Genomic DNA, 24,897 nt, shown 5'->3' on the forward strand with positions numbered 1-24,897 from the left:
TACACAATGGACCTCATGCAGCAACATTCTCTTAAATGTCTCTTATATTTTCTCTTAATTTTCTGTTAAGAGAAAAAATAAGAGAAGTCAACTCCAGATGCACCAAACATTCTTAACCATCCAAATCTGCTCTTACCCAGGTGTGCTGAATGATGAATCCCACTTGATCATACATTGGAGGGAGTGGCTGATTGTTTGTTATTAGCATAGGTAACGCCCCCTAAACACTATATAATGGCAGGTGTGGAGGCACGGGATTTGACCGGCGTGTGTTTCGCCTAAATTGAGGCTCCAGAGTATTGCACAAATCTAGTATTGTTACTCAAACACTTTCACTGAATGCAGTTACATCTTCTGACCACTGAGGAGCAGCACAAGATTGCTGACATGCAAATAACATGGCTAGAGCTCTGCTTTTCCTGTAAATGGAGAGACCAGCTGACTGTAAATGATTTTCACTGAATTAATAGTTTAAATGACATCAACATCAATTGGTAAGACAAGCGTGCTTGTTTTCTTCAATCTTCATGTCACCTACAATCTGTTCTGTGTCTATGACAAGGCTCTTTTCAATGTTGTAACTTCACACTCTCTCTCTCTCTCTTTCTCTCTCTCTCCCTTCCTCCCTCTCTCTCCCTCAGGCTGGAACAATGAAAATGATATGAGAGTGTGATGACTTTGCTCTCGTTCACACTGTCAAGACCAAGGATGGAGTGTCTGAGGTCCTCAACAAACTCTACAGTAAGTCTGTCTATCTCTGCTTAGTCCTGGTTTTGGAAATTAATCAGGTCCTCTTGAGGGTTTTGAGTTAATTGTGGTGTATTAACCTGGTCGTGTTCTGGTCATGGTGTATTAACTGGTCATGTTGTGGTCATACTGTATTAACCTGGTCATGTTGTGGTCATGGTGTATTAAGATGGTCGTGTTGTGGTTGTGGTTGTGGTGTATTAACCTGGTTGTGTTGTGGTTGTGGTCGTGGTGTATTAACCTGGTCGTGTTGTGGTTGTGGTCGTGGCCTATTAACCTGGTCGCGTTGTGTTTGTGGTCTTGGTGTATGAACCTGGTCGTGTTGTGGTCATGGTGTAATAACCTGGTCGTGTTGTGGTCATCTTGTATTAACCTGGTCGTGTTGTGGTTGTAGTCGTGGTGTATTAACCTGGTCGTGTTGTGGTTGTGGTCATGGTTGTGGTGTATTAACCTGGTGGTGTTGTGGTCATGGTGTATTAACCTGGTCGTGTTGTGGTTGTGGTCGTGGTGTATTAACCTGGTTGTGTTGTGGTTGTGGTCATCTTGTATTAACCTGGTCGTGTTGTGGTTGTGTTCATCTTGTATTAACCTGGTCGTGTTGTGGTCGTGGTGTATTAATCTGGTCGTGTTGTGGTCATGGTCGTGGTGTATTAATCTGGTCGTGTTGTGGTTGTGGTTATGGTTTTGGTGTATTAACCTGGTCGTGTTGTGGTCGTGGTCTATTAACCTGGTTGTGTTGTGGTTGTGGTTTATTAACCTGGTCTTGTTGTGGTTGTGGTCATGGTGTATTAACCTGGTCGTGTTGTGGTTGCAGGTCGTACCCCTGAGGCGAGCGCTGCTCTGCAGCAGAAGTTCATGCAGTTCTCCCTGGATACCAGCATCCTCCCTGACAACATCGCTATCCTGCCCAAGAACGGTACGCCTACCACACACACACACACACACACACACACACACACACACTTCTATATTTCAGTTGTCCAACTCCTCCCCTCACTCTCATCTCTTCATGTTTGTGTTGCAGGTGAATGTCCAGAGACATAAAGAGTCTCTTCCCTCCTCCACCTGTCCTCCATCTCTCCACCGTCTCACTATTTCACCTCAGCAGAGACTCCTCCTCTTAGGTAGAAGAGCCCTCCCCTCCCCTCCCCTCACCCTGTCTGCAACTCTGCCTACAGCTACACATCAGACAGACAGGGACCCAGAGCTCAACCATGACCTCCCAGCCCACTTCAAACTACTCTGGTACCCCCCAATCCTGAACCAACCTCTAGCCTCCACCCCGAGACAGGGACTGTTACGAACCCCCCAGATACTACATCTAGGGATATAAGAGGGGGGGGGGGACGTAACATAGAGTGTCTGTATATGCTGCTGAGGACTGCTGGTGCTGTGGTTGTGCAACACACACAACTTAGGACGACTGAGTAAAATGGCAACAACAAGCCAGATTTATTCAATATTACATCCAACAAGCAACCAGTCAACACGGGGGGGACATAGAGAGGGAACTAAGGGGAGGACGGCAAACGGCGCCAAATAAATGAAAAGCTAATATTCCAATCCTCTCTGTTCTAAATACGAAAATGTCTGCTATCTAGTCTTGCCCGCCTACCTTAAACCCAAAATACAAGAGGTGGCGCCCGCCTGGAGAAACTAACCGAATGTATATAACAAAACCAAACCTGTGTGATGGAGGTGGGCCCATGGGCGTCTTACCTGCCTAACTCACCCTCCCCTGGGGCTAACTACAGGTGTGGCAGCGAACACAATGGTAGGACAGACACTTTTACGAGGACAGTAGAATATCAACACTATGATGCAACAAATGACAGAAAACTCGCTAACCGATGCTACCACACCCCTCGTCCTCTGAAGAGTGCGCGGGAGTTTTAAACAGAGACGGACGACGGTCTAATTGGACGCACACAAATGTGGAGACGTAACAGGGACCATCTAGAGGTGTGTAGGGGTAGAAGCTAGGGGTTGATTTGGGACAGGAGGAAGTACAGCTACGACCCCCCACCACTCCCCCCACCCCCCCATTCTCTGACCACCTACTATCACCAATCATCACCCCTCCTATATGTGTTTTTTTTTACCGGTGATTTCTTCTGTAATATTTTTCTGTGTTGAAATAAAAAATGTGTACAAACTCCATGTCTTCATATGTGTAGGCTAGTCAGTCATGTCAGTGAATGTTTGGTATATTCTGCCCTCTACTGGAGGATGTGAGAATGATAGTATTGAATGATTATTGACAATTACAAGAGATGTTCCTTTCCAAATCATAAGTCTTTGCAGGCTACAGATGCAAAGTTGAGGAAGCAAAGGGAATGAAAAATAATTAATAATAAATATGAATAAAAAACAAATATTGTCAGACCGCGCCCCCATTAAGAATATGGCAACAGCTTTAAAGGGACACTTTACACATGTAAATGTACAAATATGTGAAAACTGCGTGTTTTACATTCTGTAGTCAAAGATAAAAGACAAAAGGTATATCATTGGGGGTAATATCCTTAGGACCTTTTCTCTTATCCTTTTGACTACAGAAGGTAGAAAATGGCAGTTTTCAGATATGTAGACACTGGTATGGTGCTGGATATAATTTCAGTCAGGACACTCACGTTGGTTAAACAATTTATTTAATGAGAACGATAATACATTTAAGCTTGGCGTAATGAGATGGATCTGCTCTGTATAGCTCCCTGCCTGCAGTTTAAACAACCATAAAATACAAATAACAGTATGGCAGGGAGCCCATGACTTCAAACCCCCCCGTAGGTCGGCTACAGAGAGACTGAGTAGGTGGAGGCTGGGGGAGGTGGGAGGGACGACCACACAAAACCTTCATAGCCAGTACGATCACACTGGTTCACTATGATGGAGTGTAAAACATGGCTGCTTTTAAGCCTTGTCCCTTGAACATGTGATGGATGTTTTAGCATACGTGTGAACCAGCTGTCAGACAGACAGCTGCGCCGTTCAACTTAAAGTGCCCTGTCTGATCTAACGCTAGCTTCATTTACATTTACATTTATGGCATTTAGCAGACGCCTTTATCCAAAGCGACTTACAACAAATACATTTGTTTAAGTAAGTGAATCATCTATCCATCAGTCATCATAAGATAAAGTAATCAATGCTCAGACTATGGTAAATTTCTATAGAAAATAAAGATTCCTAATTCCACAAAGGAAAGGTAGAGAGAGAATTAAGACCAGGATGGCCAGTGATTGATTTGTGAGGGGAGAGTAGTGGAGATGTTTTAAAGGTTACAGGAGGGAGCAAAGGTTGGAGAAAACAGATGACCAGGGCATGGGAAAGCAGGATATGGTCAACAGAAAAGAGAAGCAGATATAAATCTAACCAGTTGTGAACAATCCAAATAGACAGGACAAACTAGCTGAGAGCAGAAGTTGGAAACAACATACACTTTTTCTGTGAGAAAAACAGGATAAGGGAGAGAGGAAACCAGGCCGTGACGAGATGTAGGAATTGAATGTTATTGGTGGATGCAGCTGGGAAGTATGAATGATTTGCATAGGAGGGAGGTAACCTATTTGAAACTATAAAGCGGTTGACTGAAAGAACAACGTGGTTGCCTTTGCAAATGTGAACGACTTTAATTACTTGTGAATAAAAGTCTCTGGATAAACCATCAGCTCTAGTCTCTGGCATTTTATTTCAAAGTATTTTTTTACTTGAAATTCCACCACAAGACCAGGGGCCATAGGTAGTCACAATGCTAGAAGAAGGATATATATATTGTTTTTTAACAGGAGAGAAACTTGTACAGGGGGGTAGTGGGGATGAAGAAGTCTTTACAAGGGACCGTTAAAATGTAGCCTGAAGAGATGGGTCTTCAATCTGCGGCGGAAGATTGGTAGTGACTCTGCAGTCATAACAGCAGTGGGAAGCTCATTCCACCAGCTCATTCCTGGGCGCCAGGACAGTGAAAAGCTGTGACCGATCTTCATGAATGTGATCATTTTGACTAAACATCAAATCAAATTACAACACAGTAGATGATTTGATTCTCTTTACATGATTTGTGCATAAACAAAAATATTCATTTCGTTCTTTCGTAAAACAATATTCCACTAAAAAAGTTCCACTATTACAGACATGGGTGATATCAGGAAGACTGACATCCCTGGCCGCTGCACCTTCCGCAGCCAGCGTGAGTAAACATACACACACACACACACACACACACACACACACACACACACACACACACACACACACACACACACACACACACACACACACACACACACACACACACACACACACACACACCTTCCACTGTTACAGACAAAGGTGGTATCAGCTCTAACTGTGCTGTTCCACTGTTACAGACAGAGGTGGTATCAGATCTAACTGTACTGTTCCACTGTTACAGAGGTCTTCACTGGTAAGATCTTCAGAGGGTGGGGATCACAGCCATTGTAAAAGTATGGAAAAACTCTCTCAGTGAAAGTGTGTGTAAACGTGTGTAGGTGTGTGTTATTGTCAGGGTCAGAGAAGGACAGCTTTCCTCTGTCCCAGTCCAGCTGCACTCTGATCCTCTGGGGTTTCTGTCTCACTGTGAGAGGAGTGTATGGCCCTGATGAGGATGATGCTCCGTATTCACCACTGTTGAGATATAATCCCCAGTAACCATCCACTATGTCTCCCTTCCTCTGGACAGACTCTGGTAACACACCTAGGACCCATCTTATATTGTCTCCAACCTCAACATCCCAGCTGTGTGTCCCTGAGTTAAAGTCTTCAGAGCCCAGGACTTCTCTATAGTTATCAAACCTCTCTGGGTTGTCAGGAAGCTGCTGTCTATCATCACTGTATCTCACACTGGTCAGATCCTCAGACAGGATGAGATCTGGATGGGCAGTGTTGGGGTCCAGAATCACAGGAGCTGAAGAGAGAGATCCATTTTCTGTTGATACTGTGTTCATTGTTTACACTCTCGTCCACCCCCAAGTGGAGACCATGATGAACCAACAATTATGTCATATTCATAATGCTGCAGTTGGATCAGTCAGGGTATTTCCCTACTTTCGTTGTTACTATGAAATACTTCATGAAGTATTATTATAAGTCTGTATATTCAATTGATACTCACTATATGTCACAATCCCCTGCATCTTCTCCCAGACTCTGAACTGCAGGTTACCCAGGTGTTTGGCCACGTCTATCAGCGCTCCTGAGACCAGCTGTGGATCCGGCAGTGTGTACTGGGTTCTGGAAGGACATTCAGGAGTCAGTGCTGCTGTGGGGTTGAGTTCAGAACCACAGAGAAGAGAGAGACAGGAGGGACATCACTTACCTTTTCACTGTGACCTTGTAGTTCTGAAGAGGGACAAAAGAGTCAAGACCAGATTGAATTAAACAATTAATCAATATTCATCAGTCAATCAGTAATGACCATCAAATCATGATAACTTATGAAAGCAGTCCTGACCTGCATGAATGAGATGTCTTCAGTTCTCAGCTCCTCCTCTGTGGCTTTGATTATGTCTGAAAGTGATGATATCTCTCTGTTCAGCCCCTCAATCTTCTCCTTCATCATCCGACTCTTCTGCTCCTCTTCCTCCCTCAGTGCAGCTATCCTGGCCTCCTCTTCCTCTTGTAGAAACTGGTGAAGCTTCTTAAACTCCTCCTTAATCTGCCTCTCTGTGAGCTGGGCCTGACTCTGGAGACATGGGGGTTATATATAAAATACTGTACCAGCCACAGGGAATTTACTACATTATTTTGGAAATCATTGGATATTTATCTTATTACTGCATCTATCTCAAAATGTTATAATGTCAAAATCTCAGATGATCTCATCTTATATCTGGCTCTACATCTACCTGTTATTTTCTACTTTGGTAAAACAGATTGTTTATGACAATAGTGCAGATTGCTGTTGAGAACGTTTCACTAGAATATCTGAGTGTCAATTTAACTGATTGATATAGTTTATACTTTTTAAGAGAGAGTCACATTAAGTTGTAATGGGTATTGTGGTGTTGTATTTTACTTGTATATGTCAATGATTATTTGACCAAACTCTCCAAAAGGCTTGTTACAACATTATGGTAATAACGTTTGATTACTCATTCCATAGGGAGATACATTTTTCACAAAAATACACAAAACTCATCTTCCATGACATAACTCAATATTATAAATGTAAATGTCAATCTACTCATCTACAGAGTGAGATCTACACAGCAGTGTGGTATTATCTTATGACTCAACATCCTTACCTTGATGTGCTCTGCTGTCTTATCACAGGTTTGTTTAACGTTGTTGAAGACCTTCAGCTTCTCCTGTAAGGGCTTCAGGGCAGCCTGGAGTTCCTCCTGGAATGAAACAAAACACATTTTCAGTAAATGCGTTGTAGCTCTACTACTGTGGTTAAGGGATGAAAAGCACCTCAAGTGTATCTGCATGACAGAAAGGTATTTCAGCAAAGTTCTCTGTCAGACATGTACACTTGTCTACAAGTGTCAAAGGTCAGAATGCTGTAATCATTAGAGTGAACAGCCTTTTCAATAAAAAATAAACAAAATAACACATTTCACTAAGTTGAAATTGGATCTCATTTAAATGTTGTCATTATGTTTTTGTACCTTGTGGTCTTGTGCAGCTTCATCTAAAGGGCAGCAGTTGTGGTTTTTATGTTTTTTTGAGATCTGACACACCACACAGATGGGCTGTTTATCCTCCAGACAGAAGATCTTGAGTTTCTCACTGTGCAGACTGCAGAGCACCTCAGACCCTGCTGAAGGTCTCTGACTTCTCTCCTGTAAGAAGGCCTCACACAGGTTCCTCAGAGCCAAGCAAAGGGGAGGTTTTTCCATTGAGGATCTTCTCCTACAAACTGGACATTCCCGAGATCCCTTCTTTTCCCAGTATTCCTGCAGACAGACTTTACAGAAGCTGTGGCTACATGACAAGATGACAGGATCTTTAAAGATGTCACAGCACACAGGACAGGAGAGATCCTCCTCTGGGAGAGACGATCTGGAAGCCATTTTCTCCCCCAGTCACTGTCCTTCCCTCCTCTGGAATGGCTTCTGAAGTTTACTTTCACTTTTAATGTTGATTCTTGAACACGTACTCTGATTCAGTCAGCAGCAGGTTAAAGTCACTATTTTGGACAGTATTCCCTCCTGTAGTTGTGTAAAAGCAGCCTCTCTTCTCTCAGTGTGAGTTGTGTGTTTAGTCTGGTGTCTCTCTGAGCAGGCAGGTGAATCTCAGTGTCTGTCAGAGAGGACTGTTGACACTGTTGACACACTGAACTTTGCTTCCTGTATTCTGTCGGGTAAGTCAGGGCAGGGGCGGGGCTTTGATAGACCAGGAAACTGCATCAATGTGTACTGGAGAGACTGCAGGGCTTGAGTGACAGATGATTTCATTTAATATTGCTACACAATGTTACTCAACACTTTCACTGAATGCAGTTACAACTTCTGACCACAGAGGAAGAGCACACTGAGGAGCAGCACAAGATTGCTGACATTCAAATAACATGGCGAGATCTCTGCTTATCCTGTAAATGTAGAGACCAGCTGACTGTGAATGATTTTCACTGAATGAAAATGACATCAACATCAATTGGTAAAACAAGCTTGCTTGTTTTCTTCAATCTTCATGTCACCTACAATCTGTTCTGTGTCTATGACAAGGCTCTTTTTAATGTTGTAACTTCACGCTTGCTCTCTCTCTCTCTCTCTCTCTCTCCCTCCCTCCCTCCTTTCCTCCCTCCCTCCCTCCATCCTTCACTTCTTCCCTCCCTTCCTCTCTCTCTCTCCCTCAGGCTGGACCAATGTAAATGACATGAGAGTGGTTGATGTCCAGTATGATGACTTTGCTCTCGTTCACACTGTCAAGACTAAGTATGGAGTGTCTGAGGTCCTCAACAAACTCTACAGTAAGTCTGTCTATCTCTGCTTAGTCCTGGTTTTGGAAATTAATCAGGTCCTCTTGAGGGTTTTGAGTTAATCAATAAAGCTGAGAGGAAATGTAGAAAATCTGGCCTTCCTGATGATCTCTCTCTCCTCCTCAACTACACCTCATCTGCATCAGCTGCTAAAGCCTTATACTACCATTCCAAAATTCAATCCTCTGTCTCTGACCCAAGGAAACTGTTCTCCACATTTTCCTCACTCCTCAACCCTTCTCCTCCCCCTCCTCCCTCCTCTCTGTCTGCCGATGACTTTGTCACCTATTTTGAAAAGAAGGTTGATGACATTAGCAGCTCCTTCCCTCTACCTCTCACCAGTAATGCTACCTCTCCTCCCAAACCCACTGTGCAACACCCGGTCTCTGGTTTATCAGATTTCTCCCCTCTCTCCCCTGATGATGTTCTAAAGCTGGTCACATCCAAGCGGGCAACCACCTGCCCCCTCGATCCTATCCCCTCCCCCTTTCTCCAATCCATCTCCAAAGACCTCCTTCCGTTCCTTACGACCTAAATCAATTCCTCTCTATCCACAGGATCTGACCCAGCTGCCTTCAAGACAGCCAGAGTCAAGCCTCTTCTCAAGAAACCAACTCTTGACCCGTCTGCTATCCATAACTACAGACCGGTATCCCTTCTCTCCCTCTTATCTAAAACCCTTGAACGTGCTGTCTCGAACCAACTGTCTAACTACCTCCTTCAAAACAACTTCCTTGACCCTCACCAATTCGGCTTGGTGAGGGTAGATTCTTCCTCTACAACATCAGAAGGATACGTCCATTCCTCACCAGAGAAGCAGCACAACTTTTGGTCCAAACACTTGTAATCTCTCGCCTTGACTACTGCAATGCACTCTTGGCCGGACTCCCCGCCTCCTCCATCAGGCCTCTGCAGCTCATCCAGAACGCTGCCGCTCATCTGGTGTTCAATCTCCCCAAATTCTCCCATGTCACGCCCCTCCTCTGCATCCTCCACTGGCTCCCGGTAGCAGCTCGCATCAAATTCAAGACACTGGTGCTTGCCTACCGGGCGGCAAAGGGAACAGCCCCTCCCTACTTGCAAGCAATGGTTAGCCCCCAAACCCCTGCAAGATCACTCTGCTCATCCCTCGACGTGGATGCAGTGGCCGCGCTACTCGGTCATAGCTTTTCACTGTCTTGGTGCCCCGCTGGTGGAATGAGCTTCCCACTACTGTCAGGACTCCAGAGTCACTTCCGATCTTCCGCCGTAGATTGAAAACCCATCTCTTCAGGCTACATCTTAACAGTCCCTCCTAGGGACCGCTTCACCCTCACTACCCCCCCTATACTAACCCTAGTCCCAACCCTAGAGACCTCTTCACCCCTGCTACCCCCCCTGTACAAGTTCTCTCCTGCTACTAAAATAATTTAAAAAAAAGAACAAAAAAAAAAAAGCCTACTGGCATTACGACTGCCAATGGCCCCTGGTGTGAGCATTGATTACTTTGTCTTATGAAGACTGTTGGATAGATGATTCACTGACTTAAATAAATGTATTGTTGTAAGTCGCTTTGGATGAAGGCGTCTGATAAATGCCATAAATGTAAATGTAAATGTAAATGTAAGTGTAAATGTAAATGTGTTGCAGGTGAATGTCCAGAGACATAAAGAGTCTCTTCCCTCCTCCACCTGTCCTCCATCTCTCCACCGTCTCACTATTTCACCTCAGCAGAGACTCCTCCTCTTAGGTAGAAGAGCCCTCCCCTCCCCTCACCCTCACCCTGTCTGCAACTCTGCCTACAGCTACACACCAGACAGACAGGGACCCAGAGCTCAACCCTTACCTCCCAGCCCACTTCAAACTACTCTGGTACCCCTCAATCCTGAACCAACCTCTAGCCCCCACCCCTAGACAGGGACCATCTGGAGGTGTGTAGGGGTAGAGGCTAGGGGTTGATTTGGGACAGGAGGAGGTACAGCTACGACCCCCCACCACTCCCCCATTCCCTGACCACCTACTATCACCAATCATCACCCCTCCTATATGTGTTTTTTTTACTGTTGATTTCTTCTGTATTGTTTTTTTGTGTTAAAATAAAAATGTGTACAAACTCCATGTCTTCATATGTGTAGGCTAGTCAGTCATGTCAGTGAATGTTTGGTATATTCTGCCCTCTACTGGAGGATGGGAGAATGATAGTATTGAATGATTATTGACAATTACTGAGAGCCAGCAAGAGCAAGAGCAAATCATAAGTCTTTGCAGGCTACAGATGCAAAGTTGAGGAAGCAAAGGGAATGAAAAACAATGAATAATAAATATGAGTAAAAAATGAATATTGTCAGACCATGGCCCCATTAAGAATATGGCAACAGCTTTAAAGGGACACTTTACATGTAAATGTACAAATATTTGAAAACTGCGTGTTTTACATTCTGTAGTCAAAGTTATAAGACAAAAGGTATATCATTGGGGGTAATTTCCTTAGGACCTTTTCTCTTATCTTTTTGACTACAGAAGGTAAAAAAAATCACAGACATGTAGACACTGATATGGTGCTGGATATAATTTCAGTCAGGACACTCACGTCAGTTTAACAATTAATTTAATGAGAAGGGTAATACATTTAAGCTTGGCGTAATGAGACGGATCTGCTCTGTATAGCTCCCTGCCTGCAGTTTAAACAACCATAAAATACAAATAACAGTATGGCAGGGAGCCCATGACTTCAAACCCCCCCGTAGGTCGGCTACAGAGAGCCTGAGTAGGTGGAGGCTGGGGGAGGTGGGAGGGACGACCACACAAAACCTTCATAGCCAGTATGATTACACTGGTTCACTAAGATGGAGTGTAAAACATGGCTGCTTTAAAGCCTTGTCCCTTGAACATGTGAGGGGTGTTTTTGCATAGTGAACCAGCTGTCCTGTCACCTGACAGACAGCTGCGCCCTGTCTGAACTAACGCTAGCTTCATGAATGTGATGATTTTGAATAAACATCAAATCAAATGACAACACAGTAGATTATTTGATTCTCTTTATATGATTTGCGCATAAACAAGAGTGTTCATGTTGTTCTTTCGTAAATAAAGTTCCACTATTACAGACATGGGTGATACCAGGAAGACTGACATTCCTGGCCGCTGCACCTTCCGCAGCCAGCGCGAGTAAACACACACACACACCTTCTACTGTTACAGACAGAGGTGGTATCAGCTCTAACTGTGCTGTTCCACTGTAACAGAGGCCTTCACTGGTAAGATCTTCAGAGGGTAGAGATAACAGAAACAGTGAAGGTAAAAGTATGGAAAAAGTCTCTCAGTGAAAGTGTGTGTAAACGTGTGTAGGTGTGTGTTATTATCAGAGTCAGAGAATGACAGCTTTCCTCTGTCCCAGTCCAGCTGCACTCTGATCCTCTGGGGTTTCTGTCTCACTGTGAGAGGAGTGAGTGACCCTGATGAGGATGATGCCATGTATTCATCACTGTAGTGCCACATATGCCAGCCTCCAAACCCCAGAAGATCAGAGTGCAGCTGGACTGGGACAGAGGAAAGCTGTCATTCTCTGACCCTGATAATAACACACACACACACACACACACACACACACACACACACACACACACACACCCTCTGTATGTAACAGTGGAAGGTATTAGCTTTAACTGTACTGTTTCACTGTTAAAAACAGAGATGGTATCAGCTCTAACTGTGCTGTTCCACTGTTACAGAGGACTTCACTGGTAAGATCTTTAGAGGGTGGATATTACAGCCATTGTCAAAGAATGGAAAAACTCTCTCAGTGAAAGTGTGTGTAAACGTGTGTAGGTGTGTGTTATTATCAGGGTCAGAGAATGACAGCTTTCCTCTGTCCCAGTCCAGCTGCACTCTGATCCTCTGGGGTTTCTGTCTCACTGTGAGACGAGTGACTGACGCTGATGAGGATGATGCTACGTATTCACCACTGGAGAGATATAATCCCCAGTAACCACCCACTGTGCCTCCCTTCCTCTGGACAGACTCTGCTAACACACCCAGGTTCCAGTATATATTGTCTCCAACCTCAACATCCCAGCTGTGTGTCCCTGAGTTAAAGCCTTCAGAGCCCAGGACTTCTCTATAGTAATCAAACCTCTCTGGGTTGTCAGGAAGCTGCTGTATCTCCTCACTCTGTCTCACACTGGTCAGATCCTCAGACAGGATGAGACATGGATGGGCAGTGTTGGGGTCCAGAATCACAGGAGCTGAAGACAGAGATCCATTTTCTGTTGATACTGTGTTCATTGTTTACACCCTCGTCCACCCCCAAGTGGAGACCATGATGAACCAACGATGAGGTCATTTTCATAATAATGTAGTTGTATCAGACAGGGTATTTCCCATATTTGTTGTTAGTATGAAATACTTCATGAAGTATTATTATAAGTCTGTATATTCAATTGATACTCACTATATGTCACAATCCCCTGCATCTTCTCCCAGACTCTGAACTGCAGGTTACCCAGGTGTTTGGCCACATCTATCAGCGCTCCTGAGACCAGCTGTGGATCCGGCAGTGTGTACTGGGTTCTGGAAGGACATTCAGGAGTCAGTGCTGCTGTGGGGTTGAGTTCAGAACCACAGAGAAGAGAGAGACAGGAGGGACATCACTTACCTTTTTACTGTGACCTTGTAGTTCTGAAGAGGGACAAAAGAGTCAAGACCAGATTGAATTAAACAATTAATCAATATCCATCAGTCAATCAGTAAAAACCATCAAATCTTGATAACTTATGAAAGCAGTCCTGACCTGCAGGAATGAGATGTCTTCAGCTCTCAGCTCCTCCTCTGTGGCTCTGATTATGTCTGAAAGTGATGATATCTCTCTGTTCAGCCCCTTAATCTTCTCCTTCATCGTCCGACGCTTGTGCTCCTCTTCCTCCCTCAGTGCAGCTATCCTGGCCTCCTCTTCCTCTTGTAGAAACTGGTGAAGCTTCTTAAACTCCTCCTTAATCTGCCTCTCTGTGTGCTGGGCCTGACTCTGGAGACATGGGGGTTATATATAAAATACTGTACCAGCCACAGGGAATTTACTACATTATTTTGGAAATCATTGGATATTTATCTTATGACTGCATCTTTCTCAAAATGTTATTATGTCAAAATCTCAGATGATCTCATCTTGAATCTGGCTCTACATCTACCTGTTATTTTCTACTTCAGTAAAACAGATTGTTTATAATAAAAGTGCAGATTGCTATTGAGAACGTTTAACTAAATTATCTGACTGTCACTTTAACTGATTGATATAGTTTATACTTTTTAAGAGAGAGTCACATTAAGTTGCAATAGGTGTTGTGGTGTTGTATTTTACTTGTATATGTCAATGATTATTTGACCAAACTCTCCAAAAGGCTTTTTTCATCTTTTTTTTATAGCACTCAACCATTATACATCCAAACTTGAACCAAACTTTACACAAAATTGTGTGTGTATAGTAATACCACTGAATATAAATGTTATGGATTGAGATTAACTGTCATGCTTTGGTAAGACACGTGTCATGTCCTAGTTATGAGAACATGATGGCTTTATAATGTGTTAACTCATGACATAACTCAATATTATAAATGTAAATGTCAATCTACTCATCTACAGAGTGAGATCTACACAGCAGTGTGGTATGATCTTATGACTCAACATCCTTACCTTGATGTGCTCTGCTGTCTTATCACAGGTTTGTTTAACGTTGTTGAAGACCTTCAGCTTCTCCTGTAAGGGCTTCAGGGCAACCTGGAGTTCCTCCTGGAATGAAACAAAACACATTTTCAGTAAATGCGTTGTAGCTCTACTACTGTGGTTAAGGGATGAAAAGCACCTCAAGTGTATCTGCATGACAGAAAGGTATTTCAGCAAAGTTAACAAATTAACACATTTCCCTAAGGATTGGATCTCATTTGAATGTTGTCATTATGTTTTTGTACCTTGTGGTGTTGTGCAGCTTCATCTAAAGGGCAGCAGTTGTGGTTTTTATGTTTTTTTGAGATCTGACACACCACACAGATGGGCTGTTTATCCTCCAGACAGAAGATCTTGAGTTTCTCACTGTGCAGACTGCAGAGCACCTCAGACCCTGCTGAAGGTCTCTGACTTCTCTCCTGTAAGAAGGCCTCACACAGGTTCTTCAGAGCCAGGTTACGGGGAGGTCTTGCCATTGCAGATCTTCTCCTACAAACTGGACATTCCCGAGATTCCTTCGTTTCCCAGTATTTCTGCAGACAGACTTTACAGAAGCTGTGGCTACATGACAAGACGACAGGATCTTTAAAGATGTCACAGCACACGGGACAGGAGAGATCCTTCTCTGGGAGAGACGATCTGGAAGCCATTTTCTCACCCAGTCACTCTCCTTCCCTCCTCTGGAATGGCTTCTGAAGTTTACTTTCACTTTTAATGTTGATTCTTGAACACGTACTCTGATTCAGTCAGCAGCAGGTTAAAGTCACTATTTGGGACAGTGTTCCCTCCTGTAGTTGTGTAAAAGCAGCCTCTCTTCTCTCAGTGTGAGTTGTGTGTTTAGTCTGGTGTCTCTCTGAGCATGGGCATCATGCAGCAACATTCTCTTAAATGTCTCTTATATTTTCTCTTAATTTTCTGTTAAGAGAAAAAATCAGAGAAGTCAACTCCAGATGCACCAAACATTCTTAACCATCCAAGTCTGCTCTTACCCAGGTGTGCTGAATGATGAATCCCACTTAATCATACATTGGAGGGAGTGGCTGATTGTTTGTTATTAGCATAGGTAACGCCCCCTAAACACTATATAATGGCAGGTGTGGAGGCACGGGATTTGACCAGTGTGTTTTTCGCCTAAATTGAGGCTCCAGAGTATTGCACAAATTTGGTATTGTTCCTCAAACATTTTCACTGAATGCAGTTACATCTTCTGACCACTGAGGAGCAGCACAAGATTGCTGACATGCAAATAACATGGCCAGAGCTCTGCTTTTCCTGTAAATGGAGAGACCAGCTGACTGTGAATGATTTTCACTGAATTAATTGTTTAAATGACATCAACATCAATTGGTAAATCAATTGTTTCCTTCAATCTTTATGTCACCTACAATCTGTTCTGTGTCTATGACAAGGCTCTTTTTAATGTTGTAACTTCATACCAAAATAGCACTGGCCAGACAGCTAGTATGAGCTCCCCTCATCCCCCAAAGGAACATTAAATGTATAACATCAACACCCTTTGTGTCCTAAAAACCTCCCAAACCCTAACAGGTAGAACGTGAGAGGTTGGCCAAGTTCTGATTGTACAAACTTTGAATAGGGGTTCAATGGAGAGAGGGAAAGAGAACAAGAGGTTGTCATCTTGCCCTTAAAGTTATTCATCTTTACTATACAGTATCCTCAAGTCATTTTTTGGACAAATAAAATGACCATATTTGAACAAATTGAACCACAAGCTGAAGTGTCTATGATATCATAATCTAACAACAAGCCAACAGTGGTGAACCAAATTCAACCTGCGAGTCTCCAAGCGCTTTAACAGCTTAATGAACCTGTTGTATTTAGTTGTTGTTGTTATTAAAGACATATGACTTTTCTCATATGTTTATAATTTGCATCCGCTAAATAAACAGGCAATTTTCCATTATCGCTCGCAACCCCCAGTCTGGCTGCCAACCGCTGGAGGAGACCTGGACCTCACCTACGCCAGCCTAGAGTGAGTTAATTGATGTGTGTTTGGAGGGTGGGGTGGATGTATGTTTTCGTCTGAAAGGGATGTGTGTGTGTAGGTGGAAAATCTCTGTCACTATTGTGTCTTTAGATAGGATGGTCTGTTGTCATGGAAGTACATGACCACTGGGGGCAGATATCATACATATTGACTTTGCTGCTTCTCTCTCTCTCTCTTTCTCTCTCTCTCTCTCTCTCTCTCTGTGAGTTAATTGATGTGTGTTTGGTGGGCTCTCTCTCTCTCTCTCTCTCTCTCTCTCTCTCTCTCTCTCTCTCTCTCTCTCTCAGCTCTGATGGTTCCTGCTGGAGGATGACTCACCTGGCCAAGAAGACTGACATCCCCGGCCGCTTCACCTCCTCCACAGCCAGCGTGAGTACACACACACACACACACACACACACACACACACTACAGTTATATACCCAAACTTCTCCTCCCTCTCTCTCCCTCAGGCTGGAACAATGAAAATGACATGAGAGTGGTAGATGTCCAGTATGATGACTTTGCTCTCGTTCACACTGTCAAGACCAAGGATGGAGTGTCTGAGGTCCTCAACAAACTCTACAGTAAGTCTGTCTATCTCTGCTTAGTCCTGGTTTTGGAAATTAATCAGGTCCTCTAATCCTAACCCTGGTCGTGTTATGGTCGTGGTGTATTTACCTGGTCGTGTTGTGGTCGTGCTGTATAAACCTGGTTGTGTTGTGATGATGGTCATGGTGTATTAACCTGGTCGTGTTGTGGTCATGGTTGTTGTGGTCGTGGTGTTGTGGTCATGGTCGTGGTGTTTTAACCTGGTCGTGTTGTGGTCGTGGTTATGATGTATTAACCTGGTCGTGTTGTGGTTGTGGTCATGGTATATTCACCTGGTCGTGTTGTGGTCGTGGTCATGGTGTATTAACCTGGTCGTGTTGTGGTCATGGTCATGGTGTATTAACCTAGTCATGTTGTGGTCATGGTGTATTAACCTAGTCGTGTTGTGGTCATGGTGTATTAACCTGGTCGTGCTGTGGTTGTGGTTATGGTCGTGGTGTATTAACCTGGTCATGTTGTGGTTGTGGTCGTGGTGTATTAACCTGGTCGTGTTGTGGTTGCAGGTCGTACCCCTGAGGCGAGCGCTGCTCTGCAGCAGAAGTTCATGCAGTTCTCCCTGGATACCAGCATCCTCCCTGACAACATCGCTATCCTGCCCAAGCATGGTACGCCTACCACACACACACACACACACACACACACACACACACACACACACACACACACACACACACACACACACACACACACACATACACACACACACACACCGGCCACTTTATTACGTACACGTGTTCAACTGCTCGTTAACACAAATATCTAATGCTGTGGAGGATATTTTCTTGGCACACTTTGGGCCCCTCAGTACCAATTGAGCATTGCTAAACACCACAGCCTACCTGAGTATTGTTGCTGACCATGTCCATCCCTTTATGACCACCCTGTACCCATCTTCTGATGGCTACTTCCAGCAGGATAACGCACCAAGTCACAAAGCTCACATCATCTCAAACTGGTTTCTTGAACATGACAATGAGTTCACTCTACTCCACAGTCACCAGATCTCAATCCAATAGAGCATCTTTGGGATGTGGTGGAACGGGAGATTCGCATCATGGATGTGCAGCCAACAAATCTGCAGCAATGATGCTCTCTAGTCAATATGGACCAAAATCTCTGAGGAATGTTTCCAGCACCTTGTTGAATCTATGCCACAAAGAATTAAGGCAGTTCTGAAGGCAAAAGGGGGTCTAACCCGGTACTAGCAAAGTGTCCCTAATAAAGTGGCCAGTGAGTGTATGAAGGCTCGTCAGTCAAGTCAGTGAATGTTTGGTATATTCTGCCCTCTACTGGAGGATGGGAGAATGATAGTATTGAATGATTGGCAATTACTGTGAGAGCCAGCAAGAGATTTTTCTTTCCAAATCATAAGTCTTTGCCGGCTACAGATACAAAATTGAGGAAGCAAAGGGAATGAAAAAGAATTAATAATAAATATGAATAAAAATTAAATATTGTCAGACCGTGCCCCCCATTAAGAATATGGCAACAGCTTTAAAGGAGCACTTTACAAATGCAAATGTACAGATATGTGAAAACTGCGTGTTTTACATTCTGTAGTCAAAGATAAAAGACAAAAGGTATATCATTGGGGGTAATTTCCTTATGACTACAGAAGGTAGAAAATGGCAGTTTTCAGATATGTAGACACTGGTATGGTGCTGGATATAATTTCAGTCAGGACACTCACGTTGGTTAAACAATTTATTTAATGAGAACGGTAATACATTTAAGCTTGGCGTAATGAGATGGATCTGCTCTGTATAGCTCCCTGCCTGCAGTTTAAACAACCATAAAAAACAAATAACAGTAATGCAGGGAGCCCATGACTTCAAACCCCCCCGTAGGTCGGCTACAGAGAGACTGAGTAGGTGGAGGCTGGGGGAGGTGGGAGGGACGACCACACAAAACCTTCATAGCCAGTATGATCACACTGGTTCACTATGATGGAGTGTAAAACATGGCTGCTTTTAAGCCTTGTCCCTTGAACATGTGATGGATGTTTTAGCATACGTGTGAACCAGCTGTCAGACAGACAGCTGCGCCGTTCGACTTAAAGTGCCCTGTCTGAACTAACGCTAGCTTCATGAATGTGATTTTGAATAAACATCAAATCAAATGACAACACAGTAGATTATTTGATTCTCTTTATATGATTTGTGCATAAACAAAAGTATTCATGTCGTTCTTTCGTAAAAAACATTCCACTAAAAAAGTTCCACTATTACAGACATGGGTGATTTCAAGAAGACTGACATCCCTGGCCGCTGCACCTTCCGCAGCCAGTGTGAGTAAACACACACACACACACACACACACACACACACACACACACACACACACACACACACACACACACAACCTCTGTATGTAACAGTGGAAGGTATCAGCTTTAACTGTACTGTTTCACTGTTAAAAACAGAGATGGTATCAGCTCTAACTGTGCTGTTCCACTGTTACAGAGGACTTCACTGGTAAGATCTTTAGAGGGTGGATATTACAGCCATTGTCAAAGAATGGAAAAAGTCTCTCAGTGAAAGTGTGTGTAAACGTGTGTAGGTGTGTGTTATTATCAGGGTCAGAGAATGACAGCTTTCCTCTGTCCCAGTCCAGCTGCACTCTGATCCTCTTGGGTTTCTGTATCACTGTGAGAGAAGTTTCTGGCCCTGATGAGGATGATGCTATGTATTCCATACTGTTGTGATATAATACCCAGTAACCATCCTCTGTGCCTCCCTTCCTCTGGACAGACTCTGATAACACACCCAGCTCCCAGCATATATTGTCTCCAACCTCAACATCCCAGCTGTGTGTCCCTGAGTTAAAGCCTTCAGAGCCCAGGACATCTGTAACGTTATCAAACCTCTCTGGGTTGTCAGGAAGCTGCTGTCTATCATCACTATCTCTCACACTGGTCAGATCTTCAGACAGGATGAGACATGGATGGGCAGTGTTGGGGTCCAGAATCACAGGAGCTGAAGAGAGAGATCCATTTTCTGTTGATACTGTGTTACCCCCAAGTGGAGACCATGATGAACCAACAATTATGTCATATTTATAATGCTGTAGTTGTATCAGACAGGGTATTTCCCATATTTGTTGTTACTATGAAATACTTCAGGAAGTATTATTATAAGTCTGTATATTCAATTGATACACACTGTATGTCACAATCCCCTGCATCTTCTCCCAGACTCTGAACTGCAGGTTGCCCAGGTGTTTGGCCACATCTATCAGTGATCCTGAGACCAGCTGTGGATCCTGCAGTGTGTACTGGGTTCTGGAAGGACATTCAGGAGTCAGTGCTTCTGTGGGGTTGAGTTCAGAACCACAGAGAAGAGAGAGACAGGAGGGACATCACTTACCTTTTTACTGTGACCTTGTAGTTCTGAAGAGGGACAAAAGAGTCAAGACCAGATTGAATTAAACAGTTAATCAATTAACCAATATTCATCGGTCAATCAGTAATAACCATCAAATCATGATAACTTATGAAAGCAGTCCTGACCTGCAGGAATGACATGTCTTCAGCTCTCAGCTCCTCCTCTGTGGCTCTGATTATGTCTGAAAGTGATGATATCTCTCTGTTCAGCCCCTCAATCTTCTCCTTCATCATCCGACTCTTCTGCTCCTCTTCCTCCCTCAGTGCAGCTATCCTGGCCTCCTCTTCCTCTTGTAGAAACTGGTGAAGCTTCTTAAACTCCTCCTTAATCTGCCTCTCTGTGTGCTGGGCCTGACTCTGGAGACATGGGGGTTATATATAAAATACTGTATCAGCCACAGGGAATTTACTACATTATTTTGGAAATCATTGGATATTTATCTTATTACTGCATCTTTCTCAAAATGTTATAATGTCAAAATCTCAGATGATCTCATCTTAAATCTGGCTCTACATCTACCTGTTATTTTCTACTTTGGTAAAACAGTGCAGATTGCTGTTGAGAACACTTCACTATAATATCTGAGTGTCAATTTAACTGATTGATATACTTTCATACTTTTTAAGAGAGAGTCACATTAAGTTGTCATGGGTATTGTGGTGTTGTATTTTACTTGTATATGTCAATGATTATTTGACCAAACTCTCCAAAAGGCTTGTTACAACATTATGGTAATAACGTTTAATTACTCATTCCATAGGGAGCTACATTTTTCACAAAAATACACAAAACTCATCTTCCATGACATAACTCAATATTATAAATGTAAATGTCAATCTACTCATCTACAGAGTGAGATCTACACAGCAGTGTGGTATTATCTTATGACTCAACATCCTTACCTTGATGTGCTCTGCTGTCTTATCACAGGTTTGTTTAACGTTGTTGAAGACCTTCAGCTTCTCCTGTAAGGGCTTCATGGCAGTCTGGAGTTCCTCCTGGAATGAAACAAAACACATTTTCAGTAAATGCGTTGTTGCTCTACTACTGTGGTTAAGGGATGAAAAGCACCTCAAGTGTATCTGCATGACAGAAAGGTATTTCAGCAAAGTTCTCTGTCAGACATGTACACTTGTCTACAAGTGTCAAAGGTCAGAATGCTGTAATCATTAGAGTGAACAGCCTTTTCAATAAAAAATAAACAAAATAACATATTTCACTAAGTTGAAATTGGATCTCATTTAAATGTTGTCAATATGTTATTGTACCTTGTGGTCTTGTGCAGCTTCATCTATAGGGCAGCAGTTGTGGTTTTTATGTTTTTTTGAGATCTGACACACCACACAGATGGGCTGTTTATCCTCCAGACAGAAGATCTTGAGTTTCTCACTGTGCAGACTGCAGAGCACCTCAGACCCTGCTGAAGGTCTCTGACTTCTCTCCTGTAAGAAGGCCTCACACAGGTTCTTCAGAGCCAAGCAAAGGGGAGGTTTTTCCATTGAGGATCTTCTCCTACAAACTGGACATTCCCGAGATCCCTTCTTTTCCCAGTATTCCTGCAGACAGACTTTACAGAAGCTGTGGCTACATGACAAGATGACAGGATCTTTAAAGATGTCACAGCACACAGGACAGGAGAGATCCTCCTCTGGGAGAGACGATCTGGAAGCCATTTTCTCCCCCAGTCACTGTCCTTCCCTCCTCTGGAATGGCTTCTGAAGTTTACTTTCACTTTTAATGTTGATTCTTGAACACGTACTCTGATTCAGTCAGCAGCAGGTTAAAGTCACTGTTTTCGACAGCGTTCCCTTCTGTAGTTGTGTAAAAGCAGCCTCTCTTCTCTCAGTGTGAGTTGTGTGTTTAGTCTGGTGTCTCTCTGAGCAGGCAGGTGAATCTCAGTGTCTGTCAGAGAGGACTGTTGACACACTGAACTTTGCTTCCTGTATTCTGACTCTCTCTCTCTCTCTCTCTCCCCCTCCCTCTCTGTCAACTCTGACCTGGCCAAGAACACTGACATCACCGGCCGCTTCACCTTCCGCAGCCAGCGTGAATACACACACACACACACACACACACACACACACACACACACACACACACACACACACACACACACACACACACACACACACACACACACACACACACACACACACACACACACACACACACACATAGTACAGTTACCAATATACACGCACTAACCTGCTGGGCCTGACTCTGTAGACATGGGGGTTATACATAAAACATAAAAGAAAGAAAGAGAGCCACACACTCTTGCTGAAGAAGGCAGCTTGCTGCCGAAAAGGTGGTTTACCAAATAAATAATTATAATCGTCAGCCTGCACTTCACCCAGCAAATGTGTGCATTTCCTTGTTTTTTCCCAGCCACAAGGAATTTGCCATCTGGGAAAAACTGATTTTGGACATCAGTCGCCTGGCAAGACGGCTGCAAACACATTGTATGTCATTGTAGATCAATTATCCAACCTGTGTTATGACCAAACTCAAATCGTTTTTTCCCCCAAATAGTTGTGGCCCCTTAGAAATGTCATGTTCACCCTTAGTTACATTGCCCTGGTTACAATATATCCCACTTGCAACGAAGATAAGGGCTCGAGATTAGTTCACCCGATTATGTTGCGGTGTTTGTTCAATTCTATGTCTAGACAGAGCAGATCTAGTTTGAAGGATCAAAGCTTGTAATGTTCCCAGTTTGTTTTGTACAGTAGGCCTACTTGGACTAGTTTCATGCCAATTCATGCCGTATACAGTAGCTGCCTGAGTACACACCATAGGCTTAGCATTCCGTGCGTATACATCCGATCAATAAATGGTCACTTTGATGCAAGTTGGAAATTTTGTTTGAATTAAGTGCTGCGGCCTAATAAAGATAAGCCTGGTCTATTTGGCATTTCAGATCTTTGGACCAAGGACAATTAATTCAAAAGGGACAGCTGTTGATTTGTCGGCGTGTTGGGCTTATTTAAACCTATGATTAGTTGGCTTAATTAATTTCTAAACCCATTAAACAAGCAATGATTTATTGAAGGAATATAGGAGTAGGTTTGGGAAAAAAACCTGCTCTGTAAATAACAGCTGTTTTGTGTTTCACAGATGACAAGTTCGAGCTGTAGCCTACTGTATGCTTAACTATCAGAAACTTAATATAGCCTAATATTTATAATTCATCATATAATGAATGAATATAATACAATTAATTAACATAATAATATAATGATAATCATCATGTGTATGAGTGCATTGCAAGAATTAAGATTTTAGAGAATAAACAGATCACAGATTGTCGGAGTCCTAATGAACCTCCATTTATTGCCTGCAAAACAATGCCATTATATATTCAGCTACACACTGAATAATAGTCACTACGAATGAAAATATCACATAGCCTAAAATAACTACGCATGTTGCCCAATATCGGCACAGATGTGGAAATATTTAATAGAATATTGATGCACTGTACAGTTGTCTAGAAATAAAGCAAGTGCACTTTTGATTTCCTGAGAAAATCAATGTAGCACTCCTGCATCGGTGCATCCAATTCCACCTGAATTAAACTCTGGCAAATTGGCGTTGCAAAAAAGTTGTACTAAAGTTTACTCTCTTCAGAACACACTGCCTGGTAATAAACCAACTAAGTTGCACGTATGTTGCAAGTGGCCCGTTATGATTAATGCTGCTTTTATTGGAGATAAAGACAGAGAAAAAACGTGTTGTCTCCCACCGATGAAATCGTAGAGGGCCATCTGGAGCACCGGGAGAATTCCCGGTGGACCGGTCGAAAAGAAAGATATGGGAAAAAATAATAATAATCAAAGAGTAAATGAGCGACGCAGCTCACTGCTCCATCCCTCCCCCGGCGTGTCCATTCCTCCTTTCACGCAGCGCTGATCCCCCATTGGTTTAAAATGTCCCGCCTGAAATTCGGCAAACTTAATTCATAATAGAGTGCAAAGTGGAAAGCTACATGTACATTTGACATTTAAGTCATTTAGCAGACGCTTTTATCCAAATGAGTGAATCAACTAGTCATCGTCAGTAAAACCTTCGATAAGAACAAGCGCCATTGGCAGTCACAGTGCTAGGGGGTGGAGAGGTCTGAGGAGGAGGAGCCCAGGTGTACCCTAAAGAGATGGGTCTGTAGTCTACGGCGGAAGATAGGTAGTGAATCTGCCGTCCAGATAGTGGTGGGAGAGCTAGTGTCACATGCACATAGACGGCACAATGCGGTTGAAATTCGGTTGGTTTCAATGGGATGCAGTGCGCACCATCGCGTCTCGGCAGCTGCACTAGACTGCGTTGCGTTCCGGATTCCACGCATGTAGGACAAATCGTTGAAATGCGCTGCGGCACTCCGGTGGAAGTCAGTTTAAAAACTACTTTGTGGTAGTATAAGCTAACTGTCAACACCACAGCAGCAGTGGTTAGTCTAACAACAATTTTAGCTTTCATACTATGGCGTTACGCAGCCAGTCAATTGTTTGAACGACAAAGTGCAATACACC

General features: G+C 43.4%; 2 protein-coding genes and 1 long non-coding RNA gene across 3 annotated transcripts; 1 reads left to right on the top strand and 2 right to left on the bottom strand.

The window, feature by feature from the left end:
* The first annotated feature begins 670 nt into the window (after positions 1 to 670).
* Positions 671 to 10,724, top strand: LOC310805061. Its single transcript, XR_014554229.1, has 3 exons — positions 671 to 741; positions 1,562 to 1,663; positions 10,322 to 10,724. It is a non-coding gene; the product is annotated as an uncharacterized lncRNA (long non-coding RNA).
* LOC310804949 (E3 ubiquitin-protein ligase TRIM39-like) lies at positions 3,267 to 8,051 on the bottom strand. The gene is made up of 6 exons (XM_083670409.1): positions 7,380 to 8,051; positions 7,014 to 7,109; positions 6,221 to 6,451; positions 6,086 to 6,108; positions 5,882 to 6,000; positions 3,267 to 5,674 (listed from the first exon to the last, which is right to left on the bottom strand). The coding sequence occupies exons 1-6, from the start codon at positions 7,782 to 7,784 to the stop codon at positions 5,136 to 5,138; spliced, it is 1,413 nt and encodes a 470-aa protein (XP_083526535.1). The 5' UTR covers positions 7,785 to 8,051; the 3' UTR covers positions 3,267 to 5,135.
* A 1,042-nt stretch (positions 10,725 to 11,766) lies between the features above and the next one.
* LOC310816511 (uncharacterized protein) lies at positions 11,767 to 22,301 on the bottom strand. The gene is made up of 13 exons (XM_083686756.1): positions 21,640 to 22,301; positions 21,274 to 21,369; positions 20,497 to 20,727; positions 20,354 to 20,376; positions 20,150 to 20,268; positions 19,430 to 19,963; positions 14,635 to 14,972; positions 14,360 to 14,455; positions 13,461 to 13,691; positions 13,326 to 13,348; positions 13,122 to 13,240; positions 12,266 to 12,915; positions 11,767 to 11,860 (listed from the first exon to the last, which is right to left on the bottom strand). Exons 1-12 carry the CDS (start codon positions 22,042 to 22,044, stop codon positions 12,377 to 12,379), a joined length of 2,754 nt encoding a protein of 917 aa, XP_083542882.1. The 5' UTR covers positions 22,045 to 22,301; the 3' UTR covers positions 11,767 to 11,860; positions 12,266 to 12,376.
* Positions 22,302 to 24,897: the final 2,596 nt, after the last annotated feature.

The sequence above is a fragment of the Argentina silus genome, assembly GCF_951799395.1.
Source record: "Argentina silus genome assembly, chromosome: 1".
Classification (NCBI taxonomy): domain Eukaryota; kingdom Metazoa; phylum Chordata; class Actinopteri; order Argentiniformes; family Argentinidae; genus Argentina; species Argentina silus.